The sequence below is a fragment of the Rattus rattus genome, chromosome 2 (genome assembly GCF_011064425.1).
Source record: "Rattus rattus isolate New Zealand chromosome 2, Rrattus_CSIRO_v1, whole genome shotgun sequence".
NCBI classification, from domain to species: domain Eukaryota; kingdom Metazoa; phylum Chordata; class Mammalia; order Rodentia; family Muridae; genus Rattus; species Rattus rattus.
In genome coordinates this window covers 83,508,900-83,532,453 of record NC_046155.1, presented here as the reverse complement: position 1 = coordinate 83,532,453, position 23,554 = coordinate 83,508,900, and the positions used below count along the sequence as shown (strand labels likewise).

General features: G+C 44.6%; 2 protein-coding genes across 2 annotated transcripts; both read right to left on the bottom strand.

Moving 5' to 3' along the window:
- Window positions 1-1,941: 1,941 nt before the first annotated feature.
- On the bottom strand, window positions 1,942-8,749 carry Rps15a (ribosomal protein S15a). Its single transcript, XM_032892823.1, has 5 exons — window positions 8,694-8,749; window positions 7,659-7,796; window positions 7,317-7,396; window positions 2,914-2,999; window positions 1,942-2,071 (listed from the first exon to the last, which is right to left on the bottom strand). The coding sequence occupies exons 2-5, from the start codon at window positions 7,789-7,791 to the stop codon at window positions 1,978-1,980; spliced, it is 393 nt and encodes a 130-aa protein (XP_032748714.1). The 5' UTR covers window positions 7,792-7,796; window positions 8,694-8,749; the 3' UTR covers window positions 1,942-1,977.
- A 3,540-nt stretch (window positions 8,750-12,289) lies between these two features.
- On the bottom strand, window positions 12,290-21,877 carry Arl6ip1 (ADP ribosylation factor like GTPase 6 interacting protein 1). Its single transcript, XM_032892822.1, has 6 exons — window positions 21,747-21,877; window positions 19,155-19,288; window positions 18,603-18,722; window positions 15,191-15,308; window positions 14,595-14,679; window positions 12,290-13,853 (listed from the first exon to the last, which is right to left on the bottom strand). Exons 1-6 carry the CDS (start codon window positions 21,780-21,782, stop codon window positions 13,735-13,737), a joined length of 612 nt encoding a protein of 203 aa, XP_032748713.1. The 5' UTR covers window positions 21,783-21,877; the 3' UTR covers window positions 12,290-13,734.
- Window positions 21,878-23,554: the final 1,677 nt, after the last annotated feature.

Here is a 23,554-nt window from a genome sequence, read left to right as displayed (position 1 = left end):
GGAGGGTATTAGGAATTGATGTGTCAGGCAGGCACAGTGGCTCACACTTTAATGCCAGCAGTCGGGAGGCAGAGGCAAGCAGATCTGAGTAAGATCGCCTGGTCTACAGAGACAAGACAGCCAAAGCTACACAGCAAAATCCCACCTCAAAAAAGGCAAAAATAAAATACAACAAATCTTAAAAAGACCAGTCATCACAGGACATAAATCTACAATCCTAGTGTTTGGGGGGCTAAGGTAGGAAGATTTTGAGTTTGAGTTCTTGAATTTGGTTAGCCCAGGAAAAACCCTAACATTGTCTCTGAATAAAAAAAAAGTTTGTTTGAAAGACACGGAGAGGGAAGGGGCCTAGAATCAATGCCTGTGTAGCTGGCAAAGTCGAGGCCCCTGAATTGCAGTGTAGCCTGCTCATCTACAAATGAAAACTGAGCAGGCTAACTCCCCATACAAGGAGCAGGGACAGAAACCGTGGGCCGGATACCCACTCCAAGGAAAATCTCACTTGTAAAGATAAGAGGATTACTTGACTATGAAATTTGCTTAACAACTGAATAGGAAGCTAATTCTGATCCCCAAGGAGAAAGACAGCATCAAATAATGGGAACTGCCATTTCCCCAGAGCCAGTAAGCCAGAACCTGAATTGGATTTCTTACAATACCAAACACTGACACTGGATTTCCTAAACAACCAATGGCCAGACTAGCTGACTTTGAGGTCCACTTTCCCACGCTCCTCCTTCCCTCGGGATCACCTCCAGGGAATTCAACTGAGCCACCTGCTTATGGAAGATGGCGATGATGATTGAGGCAGCTCACCCTGCTAGGCAAGGCAGGAGCAGCGCCAAAACAAGGGCAGGGCTTCTCACAAACTGCCTCACAGCAAATGTCACTATTTTTGTCTCGGCAGCTAGTAACTAGTAGACACAGAGGCCTTGTAAACTCTTCCCTTGTATGGACAAATTATCAATTGATCTGAGGAAAGGTTATGGGTAGAGATCCCTCAAATCAGCAGGTAGCAGAGCAGAGCTCACCAGCATGGCAGGACACAACAAGTTGTGGCATTTTCTCAACTAAAGCAGGTACATAATTTCTAAAGACAAATCCAAGGAGCTTCTGTTGTTCTGAAGAGCCATGAGAGTGCTGAGTGACCCCCCCCCAAATATTTAACACCTATTTTAAAGGTTAAGGCTAGACTAAGTCCACCGTTCACAGCCTCTGGTGCTAGTAGAAGCTCTAAGGGTGAAGTCTCTGGGAAACCGCACTGGATACTGAGACCCTTGCTCTTGATTTATTCTAAGACACACAATACCCACCTGAAGGTGTCTGCCCACCAGACACTAACCACAGACACAGTGAAACCAGAGCCACACCAATGTTTCATTCCATGTATCTTCCACAGTAACAGAGCTAACAGGCATGGTGGCGCTTACCTTTAAATCTGGGAAGCAAGGCAAACAGATCTCCTGGAATTACCCGGGAACCCAACTCAAGCTCCAACCCTTTGTCAACCTTTATATGTATGGTTTCTGAACCTAGACTAGGAAGGTGACCTGTACTTCCAACTGACTTGGATTTTATTTTATCTTCCAGATTGAGTCTTAATACCCAGGAAATGGCATTTTTCAGAGTTGAAGTCAGAGTCAACAGTAAAGTCTACCAAGTGTGGGTGATGAAAGGGGACTGTAGGGAAAGACTCAGGCAGAAGCCCCATGCCTGTCATTGGCAAATAAACCAGATTCACAGCACATTTAAGGGGCCACACTGTCATTAACCACCTTTATGCAGATGCTACTGGCATACAACCCAAGTTTGGGGCGAAAGTGATGCAACAAGGGCTTCCTTAATGCCACCCAGGAAGACAATGGTCATGTTTCCAATATCTATGTCAAACCTCGCAGTTGGGCGTACTCTGCTACAAAGATTCAAAATACTGACCCTGAGCACAGTCCACAGAGGCTTTTTATTTATGCTTTACATTTAAAAAAAGAATCCCAGGATTTTCCCTCCTGTATGTTTTCGTCTTGCCTCTTCATGGTCCATGATGCCAGCCGAGGTTGTCAGCACAATGAAACTATGGAGGAAACAAACACACTGGTAACTATTCCAACCATGCTTCACTCTGCTCACCACCACCCTTAACAATGCTCAGCCTGCCTTCCTGGGAAGATGCACAGGGACTGTTACTGACTAGAGGGCAGTGCCCAGGAATGAATCCTAGAACCCAAGAAGATATAGATTCCAGCTACACGCTGCCCTAACTTCCAATATCACTGGGAACTAAAAAAAAAAAAAAAAAAAATAGTAAGGGGGGGGGGAAGAAAAAGGGTAATGGGCCCTTGCCAGGAAAGGGAAAGGCCCGGGGTTGGGCCCCCACCCCAAAAAAAAAAAAAAAAAAAAAAAAAAAAAAAAAAAGGAGGCTAGAGATATGGCTCATAGGTTAAGAACACTAGCTGTTCTTCCAAAGAGGTCCTAGGTTCAATTCCCAACAACCCCATGGTGGCTCACAACCATCTATGAGATCTGGTACTCTCTTCTGGCCTGCACGCATATATGTAGGCAGAACACTGTATATATAATAAAGCTTTTTAAAAAATGTGGCATGGTGGCACAGGCCTTTAAATTCCAGCACTTTGGAGGAAGTAACAGGCAATCTGAATTCCAGATAGTAAGAAGCTATTCTGAAACAAAAGGTATTGAGTCAGTGAAATGGCTTAGAGGTAAAGGTGCTCGCCGCCATGGCTGAAGATCTAAAGTTCATCCCTACACCCACATGGATGAAAGGACTATAAAGTATTTAAGTCAAACTCGTTAGGAAAAGACAGCTACGAAAACAAAGAAACCTCAGTTGGAGCCCAGCCAAATCCCAATTTTCCAAAGCACTGACTTTTAATTATACATGCAAAGCCAACTCACCCAAACTGCCGCGATGGGAGCAGATTGTTCTGCCACTTCTCTAGGTCTTTGAGTTGAACATCAAATCTAGGGCTTATAACTCCACACTGTAAAAGGAACCAACGATTAAATTCTTTACATTTTACCAAAGATGTCTTTCATAACTGCTGAACAGAATTGATTCAAAACCAATCATCCATATTTAACAGGCACCTATTTCTGTCTAAAAATTTTTCTATAAATGACATTCAACACACTAAACAGGACGTGGCAGCATATGCCTGGAAACCTGGTACTCAAGAGGTTGAGACCGGAAGACTGAGTTCTAGGACAGTCTGAAGTACATAAGATGATCCTGTTCCAGCAAGTATATATACCATACCACCCTCACGACACTCTTGCCTACAGGAGCCATGTCCAACAAGTACAGCCAAATGACTTAGTCACATAGTTGTGCTTGGAAAATTAGCCCAGAACAAATCATCTCATTATAAGGTACAGAGACTAAATAAAATTACTGTCAAATCTTCATTTCTACAGTTTAAGAGGGCTACAGCTCAGTAGTAGCTCGCTGCTCACACACACCGCCTCCAAAATCCATCTTTAAGTAAAGTTGTCACCAACAAACCTATGAAGAAAACTAAAAGCTGCAACACAGTACATCTAAGAAATCTAAGTAACAAGTGCCCAGCCTGACCTACCCCCGACATACACTGAGGGAGGCTGACAGCAGGCAGACTGCAGTATTTTTACAACTTGCCCATTTCTGATACAGAGACAACTATCCTCCTTTAATCACTGACTTCAGCCACAGAATCAAGTAGGACACAGAGAGCATAGATGCATATTACATTCAATAGCCCAGTGCACCTCAGATTACTAGCCCCCTCCTCCAAGGATCCAGGGTGTTCATACAGGACAGCCATATAGAATTGGCAAAGGCCTTCAAACTGCTTCAGGGTGTACCTCCCTAAAACAAAGACTCATTCTGACCCCATCCTTCCACTGTTCCAATATCATGTCTGCTGGCTGTCATGAACTATAACTGGACCTTTAATTCCAACTGTGTAACTCTCCAGAGAAGGAGACAGCACAACTCTTGCACAAGTAGGAAGGAGATGAAGGCCAGGAACTGTATCTATAGACTCACCTTATGCCCAGCATGTGTAAGCCTTCTCTTACTTAAGGACAATAGGCACTGTCCTGTATGGGGTCAGGGAAGTTCACCTATGCTCTACCTGCACCAGCTCTCCCACCTCTTATAGGCTAATTAACTGGCCAAAGACACAAGCTAGACTAAAGCTTCCTAAAACCAAGGAAACTGAAACAGGACAGATACTCTCCCACTTTAAAAGCACACCTGGGATATGTTGTCACTGGAATAATTAGAAACAAAACAAATGGCTCAAAACTAGCCTTGCCAACTTCTCACCATCTTCAAAGACCTCAGAAGTTGTTCTAGGATTTTGCTGCTGTGAACAGACACCATGACCAAGGCAACTCTTACAAGGACAACATTTAATTGGGGCTGCTTACAGGTTCAGTCCATTGTTAAAGCAAGAGCATGGCAGCATCCAAGCAGGCATGGTCCAGGCAGAGGATCTGCAAGTTCTATATCTTCATCTGAAGGCAGCTAGGGCGAGGGTCACGCCCATAGTGACACACCTACTCAAACAAGGCCACGCCCAATAGTGCCACTCCCTGGGCCAAGCAAATACAAACCAGCACATTCCACTCCCTGGCCCCCATAGGCTTGTTCAAACACATGTCTATGGGGGCCATATCTAGCCATAGCATAATGAAATGTACATTTAGTCCAACTTCTAAAGTACCCATAGTCTATAGCAGTCAACAATGTTAAAAGTCCAAAGTTCAAAGTCTCTTCTGAGACCCATCAAATCACTTAACTGAAATCCCCAAATCAAGACATTCCTGATTCCAGCAGGGCAAACTCTGCATCTCCATGTCTGATGTCAAAGCAGTTTTCAGATCTCCAACTCCTATTTCATCTTTGTCACTGCAACAAACTTCTCTCCCTGGGCCAGTTCCACTCCCTGTTAGCAGCATTCAAGAGAGGAATCTCTAAAATCTAGAGGTCTCAAAGGCAGCTTCGATGTTACAGCTTCTTGTTTCAATGTCTGGGATCCACACAGGATCTTCTGGGCCCCTCCCAAGGCCACTCCTCCAGCTCTGGCCTCTGTAGCACCTCAGGTAGACACACTCCACCGCTGCTGTTCTAGGTGGTCATCCCATGGTACTGACATCTCCAAAACACGGGAGTCTTCCGCTGCAACTAGGTTTCATCAATAGTCTCTCATAGGCTCTCCTCATGGTATCAAGCCTCAAATCCTTCAGTTCTGGGCTGTCAACTAAACTGGGCTGCACCTTCACCGATGGTGTTCTAATGTATGGCCTCTCTAGGACACCTTCATGCCTTCAAAACCAGTACCACCAGGGTGACTTACACATTACCAAGAACAGCTGTAACATAAGGTACAACCTTGACTATCTCTGGACACAGCTTCTTTGTGCTCAGAAAACACTCCCCAGAAGATTTCACCTCAGCGATGCTGGTCTCTCCTTAATCACCATTAATTTCTTAGTTCCAGCTAACCAGCATCAGTAATCCCAATAGTCCCTTCTATTTTTCAGAGCCACACGCCCCATGCTGAGTTCTGCTGCTTGCTGGGGCTGGAAAATATCCTCCTCCTTCTATTACGTTTATACCAGCTTTCTGTGGTCCAATTCCTTCACTGCCTAAGCTTGGCTGTCCTGGAAACTTGCTCTGTAGACTGACTTTGAACTCAGAGCTCTGCATGCCTATCTCCTAAGCACTGTGATTAAAGATATGGTCCACCATACCTGGATTTAAAATTTTCTCCACCTAGAACATGCTCTGTCCCAAACTGGCCTTGAACTCAGAGATGTGCTTGGTTTAAAGCCTTGTACTACCTTGCCTGGACCTCTATTTAGCTGGCTGGGATCTTTAGTTCAATTTAAATCCTTGAACACAGGATTCACCTCCATTTCACTTCACAGCCCCTTTAATACTCCAAACACATACTTTATATTTTCCTTTCTCAGCTTGCTATGCTTGTTTAAAATGCTCTTCATGGGACGTGATGGGCCTTTCTGAGGCTTCCTTTGACAATGCAGTTAATCTGAGTCTCTTCACTCTTCACAAGGGCAAAAAGCTGCCATGTTATTCACCAAAATAATACAACATTCTCTAGGCCACATACTCAAAGTTGTTCTCCATTGAAACCTCTTGGGCCAGGTCTGCACAATTCAAATCACTCTCAGTAACAAAGTCTTCCATATTCCTGCTTAGGATAGCTCAATAAGCCCCACTTAAAGCATTCCACTGCTTTCCAAATCCAAAGTTCCAAAATCCACATTTTACCAAACAAAAGTCATGGCCAGGCCTATCACAGTAATACCCCAGTCCCTAGCACCAACACAGCAGAGTCACTTAAATTGAAACAAGTTCTGGATATTGAGATCAACTTTTTGAAAAAATCTTCAGAACAGCAATCTCACCAACTTAACTACTGCTACTGACCTGGTGTTTTACCCCAGGACTATAGATAGCAGCAGCTCTCAACCTTTCTAATGCTGCAACCCCTTAATACAATTACACTGTATTAACCCCCAACAATAAAATTTCCCTGCTACTTCATAACTGTACTTTTGCTGTTATGAACTGTAATTAAGTATCTGTGTTTCTGATGGTCTTAGGCCACGACCCCTCTGAAAGCCATATGGGTACTAGAGGACCTGCTTACCTTATTTACCGATCAGAAGGCTAACAGGCTCAGCCACACCATCACAAACTTATTGTCACTGCCCAAAAATGTTATTAAACCATGGAGCCAAAAGGACAGGAATGAGATAGTATATTTAGCTATGTTGATGACAATTAAAACTGACAGGCAGCCTAGATTTCAGACAGCTACAACCTACAGCAACAAACCCAGGCCCATGAACCCTCTACTGCTTAGCCATTTACTCAAAAGACTAAGTTTTATTAAAAACCATCACACCATTGGACGTGTGCATCGTATACCTTTGATTCAGCAACTTGATTCAGCAACTTGACAGAAGTATTGATCTCAGAGTTCAAAGCCAACCTCTCTACAAGATTGTTATTTATGTACTGAGCCATAAGCCAAAGTTCGAGCCACTGACATCAGTAGTCAACTATCGAGTTAATTCCCAGTGCTACCAGAGTTTAGCTCTATCCCTACACAAAACCAGTAACTTGAGCCAAGTAACCAAAGAAAACAAGTGAAATGTGCATTAAAAAAGCATAACCTTAGCCAAATTCCTTAAATTGGGGATGTGGAGCAAGGATGTCAACAACTCATTAAGTTACAGACAGCTGCAATTTGAGAATCAAGACATGTCTCTTTCAAGAATCTTACCTTGTTCAACCTTCCTGTGAGGTTCACAACAATCTTCCCAGCTCTGTGATCATCAATGATCTCGAATTCACCAATGTAGCCTGTAAATCAAGTGACTAGCATCAAACCAGACATCAATTTGAGACCTAAACCTTTATGCCCCCCACAACACTGCTTTTTGCCTACTAGATTTTTCTCGCATCTGATTCTCTGCATCAGGATTCCAAAAGCTCTGTATCACATACAAATTTTGGTGTTAGCATCAGCACCCCCATTCTTTCCTAGAATTATGAACTTTTTCTCCCTCCCTCTCTCCCTCCCTCCCATGTCCAGCACTGTCAAAAACCTAAGACACCAACTCACCATGCTTCATCATCACAGTTAGGAACCGAACGATGACTTTGGAACACGGCCTGATGAGGACCTGGCGTTTGCCCCTCTTCTCCGCGTTGTTGATGCTCTTGAGAGCATCTGCCAGAACATTCATTCGCACCATGGTGACTGTGGAAAGAAAAAGCCGGGGTTTGCTTGCATTAAGACGCCCAAGCATGCCTCTGAACATCGCCTTCCTACTCCCACCATTAGCTTTTCCTAGGTCTAAACAACATTACCACTCGCAGGAAAAAACTACAATTTACCGACTGTTCGGCACTGGTCTTCAGAATCTATGCCCCCAAGACACTCTTCATACCACCCACCACACTAATAGCTGGAGAGAAAATGACACAAGTCGAACTTCGTTACACAGAATATAACCTTAGAAATGGTGGGAACTACCAGTTAGCCAAGTGGGGGTGGGAGGGTTGTCATTAGGGAAAAGCTTTGGGTTAGGGTTAGGTTTTCAAAGCTAGCAGTGTCAAGATGTTAACGTGACTTAACTCATTTTCCGGTAACCATTTAACACACACACACCCCAAAACAAAACCCAACCCTTACGGGAGCAGAGGCATAACGTGACAGGGAACCCAAATGGCCTCTTGCACGGCCACGACGTATAGGCTACCTCCACGGCTCCTCAGGACATTGCCAAGGCATATTTTACGCGCGAAGAGTAAACCACACTCGCTTCCTTAACTTGGCAGGGAGTGGCTGAGCCGAATTCCCCGTGCCAACCCTGGCCATGGCCGCGTGGGACACTCGGGACTCCACAGCACCCGCAGACACGAGAAGCTGCAGGGCCCACGCCGGCTACCGTCCCCGCCCGCCCAGGCCGAGCCCGGCCTGCTGCAGTGGGCCGGCTCCCGCAAGGTGCTACCCATAGCCCCCGACGCCGGCAGACAGAGGATACGACCTCGTCAGGGGTCTATAGGTCCGCGGGACTCCGAAACCGGACCTGGGGTAAAGGGATGGCACAGATGTCGAACGGATGAACTCGGATCTTAACGAACACTCACTTACCGGTGAGAGAAGATGGCAGAAAGAGAATGGGAGGAGCAAACGCACGGAATTATGGGAAGAGGAAGTGCTATCGCGAGATTTTATGGACACACACACACACACACACACACACACACACACTCTCTCTCTCTCTCTCTCTCTCTCTCTCTCTCTCTCTCCCCCCCTCCCCCTCTCCTCCCCCCTCTCACTCTCTCCCTCCCTCTCTCTCTCTCTCTCTCTCTCTCTCTCTCTCTCTCTCTCTCTCTCTCTCTCCACCCCTTGGGCTGCATGTAGCTCAGTTAGTCTGAAACTCGCGGCAGTCCCCCTGCCTCATCCTCTAGGGTCTTGGCATTAACACCACAGCGAGTTCTTGCATTTAGTTTTGTTTGAGACAATGAAACTTCCTAGGTAGCTAAGGCTGGGCTGAACCCTGAAGACCAGGCTGACTTCTAACCCCTGCCTGCCTCCTAGTGCTGGGCTTAAAGGCGTGCACCGCCACACCTGGCTTTTTTGTTGTTTCGATCAGTTTGGTTTGAATTTGGCTTTTTGAGACCTGTAATGTGGCCCATGCTGTCCCCAGAATCATGTTAATCTTGACTCAGCCTCTAAACTGAGGTTATTACTATGGTCTATTCCTCCTCAGGCTCCTTCCTCTCCTCCTCCAGGCCTTCCCTCCTCCTCTTCCCTCTCCCGCTCCTCCCCCTCTCCCTCCCCTCTCCCTCCCCTCTCCCAGGTGATCTGTCCACCTCACTCACCTGGGAACTGGGTTACACCTGAAATGAATCTATTGTCTCCTAGCCTGGATCATTAAGCTTCAAGCCAACAGAGGTTCAGTAAACTTTGTTCGTTGCTGTTCACACGAAGTCTAGAGAAGCATCTGCCACATAGTAGGCCCTCGATACATAGTTGATGAATAAAATGAGTGGACAAATCAGTTTCTCCACCTCTAAAATGGGGATGATACAACACTCAGAGTAGCTTTGGGGATGGGAGACCACGCGAATGTGCCAATGGTCACCAGTATTTGGCACAAGACCAAGTTCTCAGCACAAAGATTTATTTCCCCCAGAGGAACAAAGGAAATAAAATACAAAGACAGGAGATAGAGGGTGAGGGAGAAGAAGGGAACCAAGAAAAGGGAGGGAGTGGATATAGGTCCTGAAGAACAAAAGAGAGGAGCAGATGTGGCCCTCAGGCAAATGACAGTTTATAACGGTAAAAGGGGAAACTTCATGCTAGGATGAGGTGATTATTTTGATTGGACAGGTTAATTGGGGCAGCTGCAAGGGGGCTTTGGATTGCTGGACTTCAGTCCTTTGAAAGCTGGACCTTAGTAGTCAGCCTCAGAAGGAAGTGACCAGGTTGTCTTCTAGTCACTCGAGGACTAATTGAAGGTCAGTCAACCAACATGCCAGAAAATAAACCTCTTGCTTGAAGGGGGGGAGGGGGGGAGTGACCAAATAAGGGGCCTTGGTGGCTCGCTTTAGGGATGTGACCTAATGGTTTTAGCAAAGCAGAAGGGATGGAGAAGAGAAAGGCCTGTCAGAGTCATCTTTGTCCTGTTCAGGCCAGCTAGAGTCCTCTCCACCTCCTCTCACCTCAGGGGAATCTTCAGCCCAGTCGTAACACACCCCACACATTGACCACTGACTTTCCCACGGTTTATAAGGATTTTGAGCACAGGTCTGACTGTGTATTTCAGACTGACCTCGAACTCACCATCCTGTCTCAGTCTTCTAATTCTCCTTACATAATAGCGTCATGTTCCCTTACCTTGTTCTGCTTCCTAAGTACGTGCAGCATACTTCCCCTTAACATCTATTAATTTGGGGGCTGGGGGTGTATTTTGTTTTTGTTTTTTTATAGATTTATTCATTTATATGAGTACACTGTAACTCCCTTCAGACACACCAGAAGAGGGCATCGGATCCCACTACAGAACGTTGTGAGCCATCATGTGGTTACTAGGATTTGAACTGAGTGTTTTTGTTTTCATTTTTTTCTCCAAGAGCCCTGGCTCTATGTAGCCCTGGCTATCCTGGGTCTGAAGACCAAGCTAGACTTGAATTCAGAGATATGCCTGCCTCTGACTTCAAAGAGTGTGAGTGCCAGGATTAAAGGCAGGCACCACCACCCCAAAAAGTCCTCTGCATATATTTTATATTTGAGTGTGTGTTTCCTGCAGGCTAGAAGAGGGTATCAGATCCCATCATAGATGGTTGTGAGCTGCCATGTAGTTGCTAGGAATTGACCTCTGGAAGAGCTGCTCCATCTCTCCAGTCCCAACATCTCTCATTTCCAAGGGCTATCCATAGGAGGGACATAGAATGTTCACCATCTTGGACCAGATACCAGGAGTCAAGGAGCAAAATGAGCAGCCAGAGAGATAGACAGCTAATCAACATAGGGCCTCAGCCACACTGGGTAGCAATGGGATGTGCTCTGGGGATGTAGGTTACCTGCAAAGTTGCTACAGCTTCTCTTAAAGGACTTCCATAAGCTTAGCTCTTAACAAATGGTGAGAACTGATATTTGTCTCCATTTCACAGATAAACATGGACCCAATAGGAAGGCTTCAGGAACTCAGATCACAGCAGCAGTGAGGAGGGTGGTAGTTAACTGAGATGCAAGTTAGGTTTTGTGGGGATTTGGCTACCTGATCCCAGTGTCCTCTTATGTGGCCTTGGTGTGCCACAGCATCTAGATGGCCCCACGCTCAGAGGACGGGTGTGTGTGTGGGGTGGGGGAGGCATTTGCGTAGAAATTGGTAAAGAATGTGGGGTGGCTGGGCTAGAGAGAAGTGAAATAAAGAACCCTGTAGAAACTGACATTTGTGACTTGTTAGAGGCAAATTAGAACCTGGTGAAAGATGAGCTGCTGGCATTTGAAAATCTACACCTTACAAACTTTTAAAAACTAGGTTGTGTGAAGTGACACAGGACGGTTCGAGGTGAAGGCAGCAGGGCCAGCAGTCCAAGGCTAGCCCAGGCTTTCCATAAGCCTGTCTAAAAACACCAAAGGCCCCAGACCTCCTGGGCACAGGGAAACAGTCAGCATCCGTTCTTTCCTTCTTGGCCCAGCTCTTTAATGTCTCCATGTGAACCCTCCACAGTTAGGAGGGCACTCAGATGCAGGTGACCTGAGCAATTACCAGTTACCACCACTGGTGTTTCCTTTTGTGATTTTGAACTTTTGAAGTCTTCCCATGTAGTCAAGGTTGGCCTCATGAGACTCCAAGCAAGCAATTTCAAAGCCACAGGATATGTGATGGTCTTTGCTTGAACCTCCAGAAAGGGATCCATGTGCTTAAGAGTAAGTAGGGCCTGTTCCCAATGAGACCCCAAGTTATAACACCCAACTTCAGGCCAAATTTTAAAAGGCAGACAAATGTCACCTACTGATGATTATCAACTGCCTGCTTTGGAAGCAGAAGTGCTTGCTCTTCTGAGCCTCTACTGTTCCCTGCTGGTCCCTCCCTCCTGTCCTAGGGTCCCTCCTCTTCACTGTTTTCCCTTTCCATCGGACATGGTGTACCTTAGAGAGCTGTAATAACAACTGGGAGTTCACTAGTCAGATTCATAAACTCAAAAGTTAACAAAGGAAGTGAGACAAATAGGTTCCAACTGTATTTTTTTTTTTAATTTTTCCCCTTTTACCACAAAACAAAGTAGAAGAAATGATTAAAACTGCCAAAGTAGTTAACTAGTAGAACATGTATTAGTCTCACACACACATATACATGTACACAGGAAGGAAGGCAGGCTTATTTACAAGAAAACATGTAAAATCAAAGTGGGTGTCAGGAAACATTGAAAAACAAACACATACATGCTACAAGAGGCACAACTGAGTACAGTGCTAGGGAGGGGAGTGAACAGAGGCAGACAGACAGGTTCAGTCTTCACAGCATCAGTGCAATGGATCCACAAACCATGTTACAGCTAGCTCATGGGTTAAGGAGCTGTTCCCAAATGTGTCCTATTTGGCCCTCAGAGGTTCAGTTCTGCAGATTCCGACTGCTCTAAAAGCCTACCTACTGAGAGGGCACATGATCACAGTAAGCTTAAGGAGCTGCAAAAGCTATGCAGCCCAAAGTCACCGCTCAGCAGTCTGCTCTCAGCTGCAGCCCTGCATTTTTCTGAGAAATATCAAGGGGAAAGTCAAACACCAGTAAACACTGTCTCTGAAGTGCAAAGCTGGAGTGACTGAAATACAGCCAATACTACGAAAACAAATCAGATTTTCCAGGCTTTTAAAGCCTTGTTTTTCTGGTCTTAAATATTAATAGATAATCTAGTTTTCTACTCAGTGAACAAAGGATACTTTTATCCTTGGCTGGCTTAAAGTCACGAACATTTTAAGTCAGCTTAAATCCAGAACAAAAACACTGCTAAAATTCCCAAATACAATCTTCTAGAAGCTTGTTGCTCAAAAGCCATTAAGGACTAGGACTAACCTTAAGCAGTGCAAGGGGAATGTGAGGTCAGTCAAAGCCTGTCAGATTCCTCGAGGGAACAAAGGGGCAATGCTCCCTGAAACTGTCGAGTTTCCTACGAGAGAGGAGCTTCCACACACTCGGGTGAGGAATTAATTTTATCTTGTTCCATGGGTATTCTCCCACGGTGGAAAATCAGGAATGAATCTTAAGTGGTCTCTTCATCAGAAGTGGTAAACCTGACCTCTGTACTCAAAGACAGTCTGTTAAGCAGACTGTGGAAGCAGACAGTAGAACCAGCTTCCTGTAGCCACAGACCACTACCTTGAATATAGCTAAAGCAAACATCGACAATTATGCAAAGTCACAGTTCACTGTACAGAACAGTAGAGTTCACCACTTTAGTATTTTAAAGGAAGTTGTCAAAAATAAAAACTCAATAAAACAAGTCATACTGACGGGAATGTACCCAGCTACACCTGGCACTAGACACAGCACGGAGCCTGGCCTGTGAGAATCTCTATTAGCAAGGGCAGAATGAGGGAAGCAAAGGGCCACTGCAACATTTCAGTGTCCAGCCAGCACTGGACAACTGTCCCCAGGGCCAGGGCACACTCCGCAGCCACACTATTCGTTTTTCTTTTCTTTTTGCTTGAGAAGCTTGTTTATCTCCCTTTTGGCCATTCCAATGTACTTCAAGATGATTCCATGTTGGTTTAGTCCAGGAAGCAACAGCACAAAAGTCACTAGAAAATTAAAAAAAAAAAAAAAAAAAAAAGTTGAGGAGACAGTACTTAACTCTCTTGAGTTGAAAGCTGTGGAGAAAGTGGCAAGTCACCAGGACTCAGCCCAGCACTGCAGCCAGCCAGCGTGCCTCCCGACTGCACTCACGCTCACACATGCACTTCTATCGCACTCCTCTTTGTTCACTTCCTATGAGGCTTCAGTGAACTCTGGGAAAACAAAGGCAGCCTTTTTTTCTGTAAGATTTTTATTTTGTGTGTATACACAAGTGATCTGCCTACGTGTATGTATGTGTGCTACATGTGTGCCCAGAAGAGGCCATCAGACTCCCCGATACTAATGTCATTAGGCTGCTGTGAGCTAGGAATTGAACCAAGCAAGGGTTTTAACCATGAAGCTCTATCTTAAGCCCTGACTTGAATTTTATGTAGCCCAGGCTGGTTTTGAACCTGACATGTAGCATATAGATAGGTATGACTTTGAACTTCTGCTCCTTCTGCATCTAGGTCCTAAGTGCTGGAATGACAGCTTTATCGAGTACTGGGTATCAAACCCAGGCCTTGGTGACAAGGCAAGCACTCTACGAACTGAGCTAGGTCCACAGCACAGGCTGGAGTCTTTCATTCCCATCTCGCTATACTTCCACAGGCCTGGGAATGCTCAATCTATTTAATGACTGCATACTACGGTCAGACTTCCCTGCTAAGGTAAGATGCAGGTGTGATGTTTCTTCAATGTCTTACCAATCAGGTAGGTGAGAAGCAGGTTGTGGACTTGCTGTCCCACCCAAGCAACCGCAGCAAGAGAAATGATCATGGTCATGAAGTACTGGCAACAAAAAGAGTAACAACTTGTCAGCAACCAGCGGCAGACTGAGCAGGGCAACTCTGCAGCATGACCACGCTACACTGTGCACAGGTGACCACAGCCCCAGCCCTCTACAGAGGTCCACACAAAGACCATGGTATGCCACACATACAGCTTCATGTGGTCCACACAAAGACCATGCTGTATGCTGCACATACAGCTTCATGTGGGGGTTTAGACAGTTTTCTTTTAAAGGCTGGGAAAATAATCCCATTTTTTATTAATTTTCTTTTATAGAATGTAATTTCACTTCTTAGAATTACTGTGTCTATATAGATTTATAACATAAACTATGCTACCTTCCCACTTAGCAACTTCCCACCAAAACCAAAGCTAAGATATGAAACTTGTAAGTCAGTATTACACAAAAGGGTAGTAAGTATTGAACTTTATTCCTAACAATGCTATCACTAGGCTAAAATCAGTGAACTCATGATTTTGCTTCACATTCAGTAAGTTAAAAAAAAAATACCATTTTAGGCTTTTCTTCCTTTAGCGTAAAGAGGCGTTTCCACCAGCCCACAGCTCTGCGTCGAGTTTTTACTAGATTACTGCAGATTTCATGAAATCTTTGCTGTTGTTCAGTGGTCCTAGAAAAGGGATTCCTCTTTTGTTATAAGTAAATGGCTATAGTACAATTTATTTACTTAATTTTCCAAAGGCAGAATCTTATTTTTTTTAAAGATTTATTTATTATATATAAACACACTGTAGCTGTCTTCAGTCACACCAGAAGAGGGCATCAGACCTCTCATTACAGATGGTTGTAAGCCACCATGTGGGTGCTGGGATTTGAACTCAGAACCTCTAGAAGAGCAGTCAGTGCTCTTAACCGCTGAGCCATCTCTACAGCCCCAGAATCTTACTATGTGGCTGCCTCTGAACTCATTAGCCTTCTGTCTTGCACTGTAAAGGCCTAGGACTACAGGCATGCGCTAACAGTTAAGACTCTTGACCCTCCTGTCTCTAACTCCCCAGGGCTGAGCACACAGGAAGGTGCCTCCACATTTGAAAACTATTGTTACTTTATGTGTATAAGTGTTTTGCCTACATCTATACACCACATGTATGCTGTACCTGGTGCATGCAGAAGCCAGAAGAGAGCATTAATGTCCTTAGAACTGGAGTTACAAACAGTTGTTCAGTATTGGGAAGAAAATTCAGGTCTCCTAAAGAAGAGCAAGTGCTTTTAACCTCTGAGACCTTTCTAGTCCCCAAAGTGACTACATTTTAAGTCATTATTCACAGAACAGAATTATGTTTTACATAAAGTATGCCCATGTTCATATCCTCTTTTTTACTTATTTTAGGTGTAAGTGTACATATGTGTGTACGTGCATGACATGGAATACGTGTGGAGGTCAGAGGACAGCCTGTGGGAGTTGGTTCTCTCCTTCCACCATGTGGGCAGCAGGTTCCAAACTCAGAGAATCAGGCTTGGTGGCTTGCACCTTTACTGTCCGATCCACCTCACCAGTCCCTGTGGACATACTTCTACTAGTTTGAATCTTGCATTGTGCCCACCAGGGCTCCGAGCAGCTGCATCTGAGTATCTGGAGGGAATAACTTCTACACCAGGGCAGCAGGATGGTTCAGAAAATAAAGATGCTTACTGCCAAGCCTGGGGACCTGAGGGCAATTTCTAGAACCCCATGGAAGAGAGAAACCAACTATAAAGAAATTGCCCTCTGACTTCTACATGTGCTAAGGTACATGTGCAAGTGGTAGGTGGACATGGATGAAGGAACACACACAATCTTACTTTAAGAAGTAAGCACCCAGTCCAAATTCATTATGAGCTCAGTCCCAGGGAGAAAAAAACACAAGCAGGCACTAAACAAAACGGCAGTTAAAAAAAAAAACAGGCCGCTCTAAAAAAAAGCCTATTTTTCTCATTTGTAGTCGATCTCTCTGTGATTTTTATGGCACAGGTCCATGCTGATAACCATGCTGCCCTCTCTCCTCCAGTGTGAGCTAGTAAAGTGGGAGGACTTCTCAGATCATCCAAGCTGTCCATGGCCATGGTGAGCAATGGCTATTGTCCCTTCTTCCCCAGAGCTTTCCCACAGCATCATCCTAGAGAAGCAAAACAGACACTCGCTCCACTGATGCTATAACACTGATTATTCTCTGAAGATTTCCCTCTCGGATTAGGAGTTAGTGGACTGCTTGCTGTCTGGCTAATGTCAAGGTCATAAACGTCCCCAAATATAACAGCATGAACTCCTCATGTAAGGGAAGAGCAGCTTGAATAACAAATCTAACAACGATCCATTATTCTTTAAGGAAACATGCTTACTTAAACCAGAGTTTAATCTGTCTCCCCCAAATTATATCGATTTGTTCTTAAAGATATGGAAGGCACACATTAAAAGCTCCCATTTCTACAGGTTACATAAGTTGCTGTTATTTGGATAAAAAAAATTAAGAGTACAAGCAGAACACGAATCAACTGAATATGTCAGCTGATAATAAGAAGTCTACTGTGTTCATTATGTGTGGTTTTCACTCCTCCAGCTGAGAGAAAAAATTAAGGGTACCATATGTTCTGGGCAAGCACTCTAGATACTGGGCTACACCTGCAGGGCCTGGCTCCAGGTCTGGATCAAAACTGAGGAAGCCAACATTCCACAGGAAGCTCAAAGAGTTATTAATGCAATCCTTAACTACTTAACTATAATTTGAGGACATCATAAGCAACCATTTGAGAATGGCAAAACTAAAATCAACAGCTTATGTGTATCCAACAGCACCTACTCTCATCTTCTCAGAATAGACATGGTCATAAGGGGTGCCTGCACTGCCTTAATGCACCCCCTCAACTCAACCTTAAACATAACATCCCTCTTGGTTTGTTCTGGGGGGTGTAGCACTGCATGTGTCTGTGACAGAATGTCTCTGTAGCCACGCCAAGCCCAGAGTTTGTTATGTGTTTGTAGCCCACTCTGGCCTTAATTTCAGTGTCTGTCATCCAGAGTACTGGGATTAGAGGTGTGTACCAGTCCTCACAGCTCAAAAGATCAAGCTTAAGAGTCTAATAACCTCTACAAGTAGGATTTTATCAGAGTTTCTTCTCTGTGTAGCCCATACCGTACCAGGCTGGCCTTAAACTCAGACCTCTCTGCCTCTGTCTCCCAAGTGCTGGGATTAAAAGCGCTGGGTGCACCAGTGAAGGCCTTAAACTCAGACCTCTCTGCCTCTGTCTCCCAAGTGCTGGGATTAAAAGTGCTGGGGTGTCCTTCCACCTGCTCTTAAGTTGCCATAATGACCTAATACTGTTGTGTTTGGGGAAAGTTGGTGACCATACAATGTAACACATTTAACAAGAGAATGGGCCACTGACCTTGCTTGACATGAAACTGTCCTCAAGTGTACACACAAGCAAAGACTCACACACATCAAAGAGACACTTTTAAACAAGTTGAGTTCAAGGTCCACTGAGGGGGTTAGTAGGCAAAGGTATACGCTGCAAAACCTTCTGACTTGAGTTCTATCCCGAAGACCCACACGTGGTAAAAAACAAATTCTGGAAAGTTGCCCTCTGATCCCCACATGCATGTTATGGTGCATGTACCCCTACCCCACAAATAAACATTATGTAGTTTAAAAAAAAAAAAAAAAAAAGAGTTCTGGAATTCTTAGTTAAAATATCACCTTTAAAAAATATCCTTACTTAAGGTACAGAAATAAAACTAAATAGACAATCAAAAGCAAATTTTTGACCAAAGTGAACTAGATAGTGCACTAAAAGTTCTTGATATACATTTGAAATTAGGTATGAAATTCTTCACTTAAGAGCAATGACTCTCACTCCTAGAAGCTATCTGATGGCTGGACAATCGTCGTCTTTAAGCACAGCACACTAATCATGCAGAGCCACCTACCATTTATTAGAGCCAAAAATCCTTGGTGCTAGAATGGGAACAAGGTAGTCAGCCAGGCACAAAAACATGACAAAACAGGAAACACCGGACAGCACAGATGGATCGAGATAATAGATAATCCTATTAAAAACAAAGAAAATTAACCGAGGTTAGAGAACCACAGTGGTCATTATTCCTAGTCAAAGAGGTTCACTCTTCACCCTCAGCTTCTCAGAGATGGTGCTGTTTCCTTTCTAATTTCCTCACAAAGGGTTTTCTCGAGGTACCACGGCACAGTTAAAGTGCTTAATGTAAACAACGATAGTCAAAAACTCTGGAGACCTCAATATTTAGTAGAAAATAATATAAAGCAAGAGTGTTGAAATAAGAGTTTGAGTGTCTGGAATTTATTCAACAGTATTAACTTACAATTTTACATAAGGACTACAAATTCTAGAAAGTGGGCAAGCTGCTTGAAATAAAGGCATTCCTCTTGGATTATGTAGTACAAAAGCTTCTCTAAGCATAGGCTATGAACCCTCGGAGCATTTAGCAATAGAATCTCTCACTTACAGGAACAGCAGGGAGACCACACCCATAATGGCAGGTGGAAACCAGGCTCTTTCCCATCGAAGGACTTTGTCAGCCATCAGCATCACTTCTCCCCAGCCTTGCAGCTGCTCTTCAAGACTTGCAGTCTCCACGGCCTACACATGACCAACAGCGTTACAGTGTCACTTCCCCAATCTCAACACTTTGGTGGCTCAGTGAGTAAAATCTTTCTAAGTCATCAAATACACATAAAATGCCTTTAACAAAACTGTTATCTTAAACAAGGTGAGTCATGAAAAACTGCACTTTTGGTACACAAACATGAAAGTCCGTGGGCAGGAGAAAGCATAGGCTTTAATGGTCACTTTAGCACTGGGCCATATGTCCATGATGTATCATCATACTGCCAAGGTTTCACAATGTATTTCAATATTCATGAAGGTGAGCTTAATATGGTTAACCAATATCCCCAATGTACCCACAGAGCCATGAGGCAGTGCTCAGAATATTACTAAATTGAATATTCTATGTTTGCTCATTTCAGGTGGTTGGCATTGATCTGTTGATTGGTCACTTTATTGATTTAAGCCCTTCTAAATCCATCAGGAGAACTTTTCCCTTAATACTAAATACATAATAGTATAATAGAATAACTCTGATATTGGCAGTCACTGTGGAATTAAAGAAAACTATTCTAACCAAATTATGTGACCTCAGCACTTAAAAGTTCTCCATAATGGCTTCTTCTTGTTAATGATGGAATTTCAATTAAATCTCAAAGTTTCTCTGCATATGCGACAACCAGTCAAAAGCATACCTTCACCATGGGCTATTGTGGCCTAGACCTATCAGGGACTTTAGTAAAGGAAGGAAATTAGAACCCAGCAGTTGCTCAGTCTGTGCAGAGCCCTGGATTCAACATCCAGGAACCACAAACACACAAAGCTCAACCGACACATCAACTTTTCACAAAGTAGTATGCAAATGATAGTACGGTTGAGGCTAATTTTAGTAAAAATGAAATATGTGACTAAGAACTTCTGACGTCACCCCACACTAGAAATTCTTAACCTTTTACATGTTATACTTCAATTAATGCTCCTCAAACTGGAAAAGGTATTCTTACAACCTCTACTTTAAGATGAGGAGACTGAGACACAAAGAGGCTAATATATTTAAATCCAGGAAACATTAAGACTAATGGCCTTGCTCTCCTTAAAATGATACTGCATTGATGGAAATAGAGGCCCTCTCCTGTGGGAGTTTCCCTGTACAGCAATTACTCCTCTTACTGGATTGTTTGCTGGTGTATGTGTATTGTGTAGGGTAAGATTCAGGATGCAGGGCAGGCATCTCTATTGGATTGTTTGCTTGTGTACTGTGTGTGTGTGTGTGTCTGTGTAGAGGGAATTCAAGGATACAGGGCATTCACATTTAAACACGAATACAAACTGAAAATCTTGTACAATCAAAACTGTCCCAAAGTCACTTGTCGGCACTTAGGCTCTCAGAAAAAGTGAAAAAGCTGATTAAAATCTGATTGCTATTTTCATTTCTGATATGGTCTGCCTTTTCTGGGGAATGACATTACAGGGCGGGGGGAGGGGAATGATCTTTCGTTCTTGCCTAGGTGCAGTTTAAAATTTAAAACAGGGCCTGGTGATGCTCAACTGTAATCCCAGCACTTGAGAGGTGGAGACAGGAGGATGACAAATACAAGGCTAACCTCGATAGGTCAGGATACACGAAAACCTAGCCTTAAAAAAACAAAAACCAAAACTTGTAATGAAGCAAACATGCCCTCCTTTAATACCATCTCCTGCAGCTCCTTCAAGTCTGTGCTAATCGGGGTTGGGGATTTAGCTCAGTGGTAGAGCGCTTGCCTAGCAAGCGCAAGGCCCTGGGTTCGGTCCCCAGCTCCGAAAAAAAAGAAAAAAAATCTGTGCTAATCATTTTAAAGTTGCATCCAGTCCGGTGAGTCCCTCGTCAGTTCCCAGACAAGTGCCAGGATCTCCCACTGTCCTTTCCGCATAACCCGTTTTCAGCTTCCTGCGGTGAACTCCAACCAAACAGCTCCAACAAATTCTGTGTCAGCGATAAACTAATTCTCTGTAGCAGCCCTTTGACCCTCCATCCTTGCGCCAAGTTTTAGGGAAAAAAGAATCATGATTAAAAATAATCTACGAGGGGCTGGGGATTTAGCTCAGTGGTAGAGCGCTTGCCTAGCAAGCACAAGGCCCTGGGTTCGGTTCCCAGCTCCGAAAAAAAGAAAAAAATAATAATAATCTACGAAACATGAAATTAAGATCAGAGGGCAAAACAGGTAGGTCTCTCCGGCCTGAGCCGGGAGCGCTAGACAAGGCCCCTGGCGGCCGAGTGCCCCAACCTGCTACCCAGGTTCCTTCTTGCCACAGACCCCTTCTCACATTTCCACACTCACGGTCCAAGCCTTGTAGTGCACGCTCCCCGGGGGACGTTGGGGATCGGCAGCAAGGACCACCACCGTGGAGATGGGCAGGGAGTCCCAGGATCAGGCCTGGCTGCCCCTGTAGTTCACCAAGACCAGGAGGTCCATCCGGGAGCTCCGGGGACAGACTGACCACTGCGACTCACCAGCAGGTTGCTGCTGCGGTTATCCCCCTCGGCCATCGTTCCAGACGCACGGTTATCAACGAGCGCAAACACACCAAACCCAACACCAGCACGGTAACCCGAGCGCGGGGGGAACGCCCCGCAGGCCGCTTATATAGGCTCGCTGCCTTTCCCGACAGCCCTCGCGAAACTCGCTCTTCATTGGATAGACCGCACTCCGGCTTCTGGGAAGCCAGGCCAACCCGCAGCTAGCGCATGACTTGAAATCCAGGTCAAAGGAGAGTGAAGCTGCGCGGAGCTGAAAGACTCTGGCCAATCAGAGTGCAGGGATGTGGCCCGCGGGAGGCGGGGCGGAAGGAAGCGGTTCAACTGCCGTCGCTAGTCTCTCACCCAAATATTCCTGAACGTTTGTGGCCTCTCTACTCCCTACCTGTCTACTGCTGTATCTCAAAGGCGCCGAGGGGCCTGTCTGCTCAGCTGAGTAGAGGATGCGCAGTGGCATCCTTTGCGGAGGCTAGATGGGCAAGGGACGCTTTTAGGTTCCCGTGGCACCTGCTGACTGGAAAACAAGCGGCCCCATGTGAGCACCTGTGCCTAATGCTGCTGCCTTTTTGCCAACAGTGTTAACAGGCGTTTTGAGAACACGAAAGACGCACGAACTCTTAAAGGGCGTCATTTGCAGCCAGACTTTGGGGAATCATTTGCGGGGCGCTTCACTTGATTGATTTGAGTACTTCAGGTAGCTAAGGGAGCGCTTCATTCGGAGGGATGGATGGGTAGAGGAACAATTCAGATGATGGAACGTTTCGAGCTGATTAATGGGTGTTATGGGGAAGCCATGCTAAATACGGACTTCAACTATCTTAGATTTATATTCTTTAAAAAATAAAATAAATAAGCAAATTACCAGGTTCTTTAAAGTCCCTGGAAGTTTAAAAGAAACCTGAGAGATCACATAGTGAGCCCAAATAAGCCTGGTCCTTTCTGGCCCACGGTGGTTCTATCAAAGGGGCATACAATTTGTCAGACGTTTTGACCAGCAAAGAAGCTCAGAGTGTGTGTGTGTTATGGGGGGTGGGGGTGGGGGGCTATGACTCGGTTGATAAATCATATCGAAAATTGTAAGGCCTGGAGTTCCCTCCTTCGCCTCCTCAGTATTGAGAACAAAAGGACCAAAACAGCTGCACCAAGCTAACCCGGTACCAGGAAGTCACTTTGTAAGAGGACAGCAGAGTAAAAAGAGGGTTTTTAAAATCTGTCACTTCTACCTTGGTAACTTGGCTACTGCTTCAGAAAGCTTCGAGTTTAATCGATGTTCCCAAAGTAAAATTTAAGATTAAATTTAGGACAGCCCCAGGTCCAAATCCAGCTCTCACTGACCTTGCAAATTGGCCCAAGGGTTATAAACATCTTTTTTTTTTTTTTTTTAACAAAGAGGAGTGACCTTTGAAATGTGTCAGATGATGAAGCCCATTACACTAATCTTCCTCAGAACTTTGGCATAGCGAATGAACTCTTCCCAAATACTCTTTTCCTTCATTTCTTTCACTCAGAATAAGGGTCAAAGTTTTGTTTTAAATATTGCTAAAACTGAGCTTCATACATTCTTTTGCTATTCGAGACAGGGTTTCTCTGTGTAGTCCTGACAGTCCTGGTACTTGTTTTACAGACCAGGTTGGCCTAGAAACCAGAGATTCACCCATCCTTACCTCCCCTGGGACTAGAGGTATTGATTCTTATCAAGAACTTTCCTACTGAAACAAATGGCTGTTCAAAAAGGATTTTTGTTTTTTTGAGAACTTTAAGATTTATTTTATGTATGTGAACAC

Excerpts from the sequence above, each read along its gene's own strand:
- Arl6ip1 (XM_032892822.1), bottom strand. The coding sequence starts at position 21,782 with ATGGCCGAGGGGGATAACCGCAGCAGCAACCTGCTG. Across the intron at positions 19,289-21,746 it reads ACCGCAGCAGCAACCTGCTG|GCCGTGGAGACTGCAAGTCT; the intron begins GTGAGTCGCAGT and ends GGTCATGTGTAG. Across the intron at positions 14,680-15,190 it reads AGGAAGAAAAGCCTAAAATG|TACTTCATGACCATGATCAT; the intron begins GTATTTTTTTTT and ends TTTTGTTGCCAG.
- Rps15a (XM_032892823.1), bottom strand. The coding sequence starts at position 7,791 with ATGGTGCGAATGAATGTTCTGGCAGATGCTCTCAAGAGCATCAACAAC. Across the intron at positions 3,000-7,316 it reads TCACAGGAAGGTTGAACAAG|TGTGGAGTTATAAGCCCTAG; the intron begins GTAAGATTCTTG and ends TTCCTTTTACAG. Across the intron at positions 2,072-2,913 it reads CTCCCATCGCGGCAGTTTGG|TTTCATTGTGCTGACAACCT; the intron begins GTGAGTTGGCTT and ends TTTCCTCCATAG.